General features: G+C 40.8%; 1 protein-coding gene across 1 annotated transcript; it reads left to right on the forward strand.

Annotated features, from left to right (window-relative positions):
• The first annotated feature begins 1,319 nt into the window (after positions 1–1,319).
• On the forward strand, positions 1,320–5,684 carry LOC110504297 (homeobox protein CDX-1-like). The gene is made up of 3 exons (XM_036970071.1): positions 1,320–1,659; positions 4,953–5,101; positions 5,484–5,684. Exons 1-3 carry the CDS (start codon positions 1,320–1,322, stop codon positions 5,682–5,684), a joined length of 690 nt encoding a protein of 229 aa, XP_036825966.1.
• Positions 5,685–8,485: the final 2,801 nt, after the last annotated feature.

Genomic DNA, 8,485 nt, shown 5'->3' on the forward strand with positions numbered 1-8,485 from the left:
GGGTCGGTAGGATGGTCAGTTTTACGAGGGTATGTTTGGCAGCATGAGTGAAGGATGCTTTGTTGCGATATAGGAAGCCTATTCTAGATTTGATATTGGATTGGAGATGCTTAACGTGAGTCTGGAAGGAGAGTTTACAGTCAAACCAGACACCCAGGTATTTGTAGATGTCTACATATTCTAAGTCAAAGCCGTCCAGAGTTGTGATGCTGGACGGGCGAGCAGGTGCGGGCAGTGATCGGTTGAATAGCCTTGGCCAGGTCGATGAATACGGCTGCACAGTAATGTCTCTTATCGATGGAGGTTATGATGTCGTTTAGGACCTTGAGTGTGGCTGAGCTCTGAAACCCATGACCAGCTCTGAAACCGTATATTCAGCCATGAAATAATGCTGCTTCAGTAGAAGGGTCAGATGAAAGGAAGAGATGGCAGGCTAATTTAAACCCCAAAAGCATTGTTACTTTTCAAGAACTGAAGAAAGGACACCAGATCACATCTTTATGTACTTTACCCCAGCAGCATGTTGGTGTCCCTCACCACAGTTTGTATGCTTGCATGCCATGTCTGGTAGCAGTGCGTGGGTCAGCCAATTGTTTACCCACACCCGCCCTCAACTGCTAATTTCAAAACATTTAACATGAATTGTAATTTGTAAAATATCATATGATATTGGTGATGGACATCCACAAATGAATACATACCATACAAAACATATCATATTAAATGGAGTGTCTCGGATTTACATACAGAATAATATGAATACGAAATGCTCTGAGACGAGGTTGCAGCAATCTGATGCCCCCATATGGTCACTGTAAAAGTAACGTGCAGTGTGTCAGATTTGTTAGAGGAAATATAGTATCCCCTCCACCTCATAGATAAACAAATGCACAGTTATTGGCTTTGATTTGAGGAATCGATTTGTACATTAAATAACCATGGTGATGTCCTCGCCTCAAAGGCTTCTTCTGCTCCTGAAATAAATGATTCACTACACACACCGCTTTTGAAAAAGGACTCAACATGTCTCCACAGTAATAATCTTGATGTAAGGGGCTACGCTAACACAAGGTAGTACCGCCTGGTTGTACATTTGACGTCATGGAGATACCTTCGAACGGTCACCCTGTCCAACAAGCAACACTATAAAGGTGTAGCTAGACACTACTCGACAGGTGTGTACATCGTAGTTTACAAGGTGGCGAGCCAAGAATTTCACCAGAATTTGTGGTTATAATTTTTGGATTACCATGCGTGCAGATGAGTTAATTAATTAATTAATTGATTGCATGAGTTACCTGCTGGATAAAGAAACCGGAATGTACTCAAATTCCATGAGACGCCAGACTCAGAACTTCACCAGTTATCATCACGTCACGGGCATCAGTGACCCGCATGCCCAGACAACAAGTCTATGGAACCCCGTTTACGAAGCCCCGCTGGAGCAGTGGTCACATTATGGCCACAGCGCGGGTTTCCCCGGTTCGAACCCTGTTATGGAACAGATACGTGTCAGTTCCACTGAACTGACTTCCATCTCGCCTGCCGGTCCCGGAATTCTCCTGTCACTCGATTCACATACCAGGCAGTACTCTCCAGACTCACAGAGAAGAAACTCGTACATTGGGATCAGACGAAATGTACATTCATCCAGCACTGGTAACATTCCCAAATCCCATTTGCTTTGAGCATATCACATACGGCTTGATTTGAATTTCCCTTTTAGTAATAATATAGGGTAGCTGTAGTTTTAAAATAAATTCAGCATTTTTATTTACCATTTGACTGAGCATTTTTCTCTGATAATTTACATTTCATAATCTTAATATGAAAGTCTTGGGGCTAACAGTTGCTTCTGGTACCAGCCCTAGGTAAAATGTGTTTTCTATAGGATATTCGGTTTTCTCTCGTAAATAGCTAATGAACCAAGAATGCCATGACTATGAAGATTATATATATTTTTAAACGTAACCTTTATTTAACTAAGCAAGTCAGTTAAGAACAAGGTCTTATTCACATTGACAGCCTACCCCAGCCAAACTCAGACAACGCTGGGCCAATTGTGCACCACACTACAGGACCCCTAATCACAGCCAGATGTGATGCAGCTTGGATTTGAACCACAGACTGCAGTGACGCCTCTTGCACTGAGACACAATGCCTTAGACCGATGCACCACTTAGGAACCAGGGGAGGATGGAGAAAAATCTACCTTTTTTCAAATATATATATATTTTTTATGAATTTCAATCTGATTTCAATCTTCAATAGCTCTTAGACAAAGTGGTCCATGAGTATGAAAATGATATTTTCTGAATAAGGGGAGGATCTAAAAATGTAATTCGTTTTTGTTTTTTGATAAATCCTTTTCATAGTCATGGCATGCTTTGTGTAAGAGCTATTGGAGATTGAACGCAACAACAAACAAACAAAAATATGAAGACATTTTTATTAAATAAAATCTTTGTATTTTTGTCCATCCTCCCCCCCATTCCGAATATATCGTTTTCATAATCATGGCACGGTTTGTCTAAGAGCTATTGAAGATTGAAATACTAAATATTATTATTTATATCAAATCAAAAATGTATAAGTGTGGATTTTTCTCCATCCACCCCTGGATCAGAATATACCATCTTCATAGTCATGGCATGCTTGGTTCAATAACTATTGATGAGACAAAACCAAATATCCACTGAATATCCAATATTAAACCAACTTTACCTGGGTATTGCCTGCAGAGACTAGTGCCTGTTGAATACCAGAATATGTACTGTTGCCTATTCCTTCATTATTGACCCACACAAACTTGCATGGATTTATCTCATGCAATAGCCTGGCCTCAGAGCAATACATAATATATTGTACGTTTTTCTGACGGTATTCCATTCATAACGTAACCTAATGTAATGTAAAACCGTACTAAATGGAGTGCTACAGATTTGAGTACAGAATAATACGAAATACTGCATGCAAAGGTTTACGCAGTTGATAAGAAATTGTTCCACTGAACTCATAGAGCAATGTAAACACATATAGAATATGTTAATTTTGTAACAGCATTTAATTTACAAAGTTAATCCTCTGATACAGTAGTCTATCTATCGTTGAACATAACTATAACAGTTTGTTGATTTACCAACATCTCGTAGAGTAGAACACCTATTAGACAAATAGCCATTGTGTTGAGCCGATGACAGTACTCAATGGCAGACGTCAGGGTTTGAGTTTTGACTAGGTGTACAGGACACAGGACAAGCATTGTTGACACACGACGGAATACATATTCACACACGTCCCAGAACCGATACAAAACGTCACACATATCCATTTAACAGAACCGTTTCACCTATTCCCTTGGTTGGTGAAAGATTTGAGTGAAAAGCTAACAGCCGAGGACAGGGAGTCTGTGACCTGTGGTCCCCACCCTCTCTGTCCCCTATGGGGATGACAGGCTGGGCAGATAAGGCTGACAGCCAGGGGTTTGTCTGGTTATCTCAGGACCAACCCTCCTCTCCAGGAAACTTTCCTGGTCTTATCTCAACCCTCCTCGCCCTGCTGCAATCAATGTACTTCACACCGTGCCGTCAAGAGTTCCCCTGTGGATCAATACCATCTCCCTGACTCATCCATCCCTGGCGCTGTGTGTGTTTGGGAGGGATGTGTGTGTGTGTACGCAGGCAAGTGTGAATGAATGGCTAGCTATGTTAACAGCTCTCACAGTGATAAGAACCACCACAGTGATGTTTTGTGGTCTCTTACACGGAGGTTATGATTAACATGATTAATAGGGTAGTTGAAGCTTTCACGGGCGCCAGGGAGTTTTCAACCGTCGCGGTGTGCGTCACCATCAGCAATTTCAGCAGTCTATGGTGACACTGTTCACACATTGTACAGCCTTAGTCATGGAAACATATTCACACTGTCATTGGAGGCTTTATGCTTCGCTAGAAATGTTATGGATGTTTTAGCCAATTCCTTCCAGAGTTGTCATACAGTTTTTGTATTTCTGATCACCTCATACTATATCAATTTAATCCAACCTCTGAAACGTTAAGTTATTTAGGTGACTTTTGTTATAATTTAATTGTTTTATCAAGGCATATTAAGGTCATTTGTTTATAAATCAACTTCTGGCTGACAACCCTGCTTCAATTCAGTTGGCCTTGGATGACTCTTGGGTATGGGCTTATCAAAAGCCACAGGAGGGTCGGGAGTCCCGCCTTAACGCTCATTCGCTGATTGGCCTGACCGTCAGTTTGTGACAATACCGTATATCACAGGCATAGCGACCTGAGTGTACTGCAGCGATACGACATAGTCCCGTCGCTGTACAACAAACAGAAATGGATTTATATTCAAATAAAAACAACTTGATGTGAAACAAAACCACTTTGTGTTCATCACAAACTTTATATTAGATGTAAGCTGAGAGCTTGACAAAACAATGAATTAGTGTACCAGGAAATGAGTTGGATTTTCCCTGACCACTACACTAGTTATAAAAAAGATGATTACAGTAATAAGGCAGCTGAAATCTTATATAATCTCAATGGTAAAGTTGATGGTGAGTATATGTAGATTATGAGAAGAAAATCAAGCCCTATTCCCCTATTTCTCAGGAATACATTGTTCATAGCATATGAAATAAAACATCTACGGTGTACTATGTTTCTTACTACTATGGCAGTAAAAAGTGCATACAAATCATAGATAAATACTAAATACTAAACAAAAAGCAAGATATCAGGGCTTTCTAACAGTATAGGACATGAGCTGGTACTGTTCGTGGTCCTCTCATGAAGATATGTTTTATACGGCCATCCATTGAACATTAAAGTTCAACAGGTTTTAAATGTCAACATATTGACTGTGATTTAAAAAAAAAAGCATGTTATCAGTTATTCTAATGTATTGTTGTGTGGTTGTAACATTGTCATTATTGTGTCCAGGAGGGAAGACACGCACCAAGGACAAGTACAGGGTGGTGTACACAGACCAGCAGCGCCTGGAGCTAGAGAAGGAGTTTCAGTCCAGTAGATACATCACCATCAGGAGGAAGACAGAACTTTCCCTGGGCCTCAGCCTCTCAGAGAGACAGGTGGGTCAGAGAGACAGAACTGGCCCTGGGCCTCAGCCTCTCAGAGAGAGGTGTGTGTTAGAGAGACAATTGGAGAGCTGTAGAATAAGTTCCAGTACAGAGCTGGACATGGGACAGCCTCTCAGAGAGACAGGTAGTTGGCAGAGAGACAGACAGGCGTGTGAGAGAGACACGTATGTCAGAGCGACAGATGAGAAAAACAGGCATGTCTCTGAGAGCCATGTGGGTCACTGAGGATCAATTATTTAGAATCCAATCAGTTTCAGAATTTCTTGTTTGGATCGCAGGTGAGTTTCAGAACTACAGGTGGATTATCTGTGCATGGGAACCTCACCTCACACTGTAGGTACATTCTTATCATTCACTGACATCATCACAACAGGTGAAGATCTGGTTCCAGAACAGGAGAGCCAAGGAGAGGAAGATAACCAAGAAGAAGATCCAGCTGTCCCAGCAGGCTTCTAGGACCACTCCCACCATGACCCCTTCCAGCCTGGCTGATCCCAGTAACGGTTCCATGGCAACCAGCTCCAGCAGCTTGTTGTCAGAGACGATATCAACGACAATCAAAGAGGAGTACTGAGGAGTTCCTTTACCGTAGACAAACTGTACAACACTGGAATAAACATATCAAACTGGTATTCCCATGACAAACACTACATAAGATGTAATTGACCTCAATTATGTGATGAAAATACTATTACATGCATCTGTTACTACACACCTCTAATATAATACAACTTTTTGTGTTTTGATATAGGCCTAAGTTGTCTGGGCTCCCAAGTGGCGCTGTGGTCTAAGGCACTGTATTTCAGTGCAATACCTGGTTCAAATCCAATCTACATAACATCTGGCTGTGATTGGGAGTCCCATAGGGTGGTTTGCATATGTGTTGTCTAGGTTATGCTGTTGTTGTAAAGAAAAATTTGGTCTCAACTGACTTGCCTGCTTAAATGTAAAAAATCTGAGAGAGAAGCACATGTTACACTATGCAAATGTATAAAGACACTGTAACTGCTTATGTGTTGATACTGTATTTTCTTAATCCAATTAATTTGTAACTGCAAAATAACATTAATGTTTTGAATCACATGTTTTCTATATTTTGTAAGAAAAGTATGATTGGTTTTGAGGAACTGTGAAGATGTTAAATTGAAGAGATGTTGAGAGAATGTATATTTACTGAAATATTAGGAATAGGAAATCAATGAGGATAGTGGAGCCTGATTCCACTAGTCCTTTTGTTTGGGCAGTGAAAGTCTGTCAGGCCTTTTATTGCTTGTATGTGCCTGTTTGTCAATTTAGCTCGCCAGCTTGTAGTCCTAAAAAACAGACATGAGTTACCTCTGGTTCTTTCAGACATTCCTATGGGGGAAAGGAATGGGGAAAGAATGGGATTTGGGGGATAAACGCTGAAAATAAGGTCTGAGACCTTAAGTGTTGAGTTCTCTGAGATATCAGCCAGGTAACATGATCTTTATGATTTATGAAGCCTATGTGCTTTATGTGCTGATGTTAGCTGATGAAGATGATCTCCTAGAACAAAACATAGAAGATTTCTTAAGCCTGTGTTTACCACAGACCTTATTTTCAGTGTTTATACTAAAACCATCCAAAAACCCCATTCATAAACTTTGTCCAACGAGCCATGGCGGAGTTAGTGTCTACATAAAGACGCCTTTACTATTGCTCTCTAGTGTTAACAGGCAGATGGTAACGAGCTTCCCATCTCACAGTCCCAGACATTAATCTTTGAAATGTTGGTATATAACTGATTTCAACATGACTTAATAAAACAGAGGATTATGGTTGGCCTTCTGTCGATACGATGCAAAGCTGTAGATTGTTATTTTTCCACTTGTGCTATAAGTATGGCCACTTTTTAACCAATAAACAAGGTGAAGTAGCACTTCAAAACTGCACTAAACTCACACAAAACTCACGGTCAATGGTGTGCGTACTGGTAGCGGAGTCAGGTGAGCAGAGAGTTGTGAACAGGCGCACACTTTGAGGCAGGAGAAACCAACAGACGGACGCCACTGCGTCAAAACCTCCAGCCATTTGGCAAGAGTGCAAAACGAGCAAACAGTCACAATAATTATGTTCAAACAAATAAACATACCTCGTGACAAAACATGGAATATACGAACACCAGTCTGGTGCGTCAAACAAGACATGAGGGGGAACAGAGGAATAAATACATGCAGTGTGATTGGGAAATACAAACCTGTTGTGCAAAACAAGACAAAACAAATGGAAAAATGGAGCAGCGATGGCTAGAAAGCTGGTGACGTCGACCGCCGAACGCCGCCCGAACAAGGAGAGGAGCCAACTTCGGGGGGAAGTCGTGACACTCACACCAAAAAAACTGCAGTGTGAGCAAAATAAATGACCACCCAGATCAAACTGAAATTAATACAGTTTTACTTTGCTGATCGGCTGAAAACTGTGTTGCAAACGACCTTACAAGCAAATAAGCTACAGATAGATGTTGTTTGCGTCAGATTTTGCCTAATTTTGCCAAATGGAAACCTGAAAACAAATTTGAAATCCACTGCTGTATACTCTTTTGGTGCCATCGAAGACATCCGTGATCACCAAGGAGAGAAACCACTTGTTTTAGCCGAAAAAGACAAGCGGAAAAGTTTCATGATTGCTCAAACTTATACATGTTGCAGGGTTTAAACAGGATCAAAGACTTATCCAAGTCTTATCTAAGCTGTTTGCATCACATGTTGATGGGGACTGTGCTCATTGCATTGCTGTAAAAAGTATGTGGTTTTATAGGCACTTACTTCCTGATTATTGTCCAATAGGAGACACCAGAAGACATGAAGAGATCAGAGGAAGATGTAAGTTGGATAGATGGTTAGAGCAACATATCTGGGCCACCTGCCCTATAGATCGGTAACCACAGGGGTACATTCGTGAGCCTGGGGTTATGGAGAGTTCACCTATGATGAGTCATAATGACTATGTTTATTACTGCTCAGATGGGATGACCTCTGACCTCTATACTTCAGAATCAAATAATACAGGTACCAACAGTTGTTTGCTTTTAAAAAACAAGCTTTTATTATCAAATCGCAATTTTTTCATCACACGACGGCATCAACAATGAAGCATGAGAAATGATTATCAATGTTGTCATCACTGTTAGAAACATCAGTATCCTAATTTCTCAACATCCTCTTCGCAATGTGTTCTATTCTTATTTTGATATGCAGCATAATTATTTAGTTAGAGTACATATGGGGAGATCACCATACTTGGTTACGTCTCCAAAAAAGCCACAGTATAATATTTTCAGCCACTCAGTCTGTTGATTACCTCTGGCTGAGGGGATTCTCGACTGGAAATCATGTGATTCAAACAGGAAATGCA

This window comes from Oncorhynchus mykiss, chromosome 31 (genome assembly GCF_013265735.2).
Source record: "Oncorhynchus mykiss isolate Arlee chromosome 31, USDA_OmykA_1.1, whole genome shotgun sequence".
NCBI classification, from domain to species: Eukaryota; Metazoa; Chordata; class Actinopteri; order Salmoniformes; family Salmonidae; genus Oncorhynchus; species Oncorhynchus mykiss.

Excerpts from the sequence above, each read along its gene's own strand:
- LOC110504297 (XM_036970071.1), top strand. The coding sequence starts at position 1,320 with ATGTACTCAAATTCCATGAGACGCCAGACTCAGAACTTCACCAGTTAT. Across the intron at positions 1,660-4,952 it reads TGTACATTCATCCAGCACTG|GAGGGAAGACACGCACCAAG; the intron begins GTAACATTCCCA and ends TATTGTGTCCAG. Across the intron at positions 5,102-5,483 it reads TCAGCCTCTCAGAGAGACAG|GTGAAGATCTGGTTCCAGAA; the intron begins GTGGGTCAGAGA and ends TCATCACAACAG.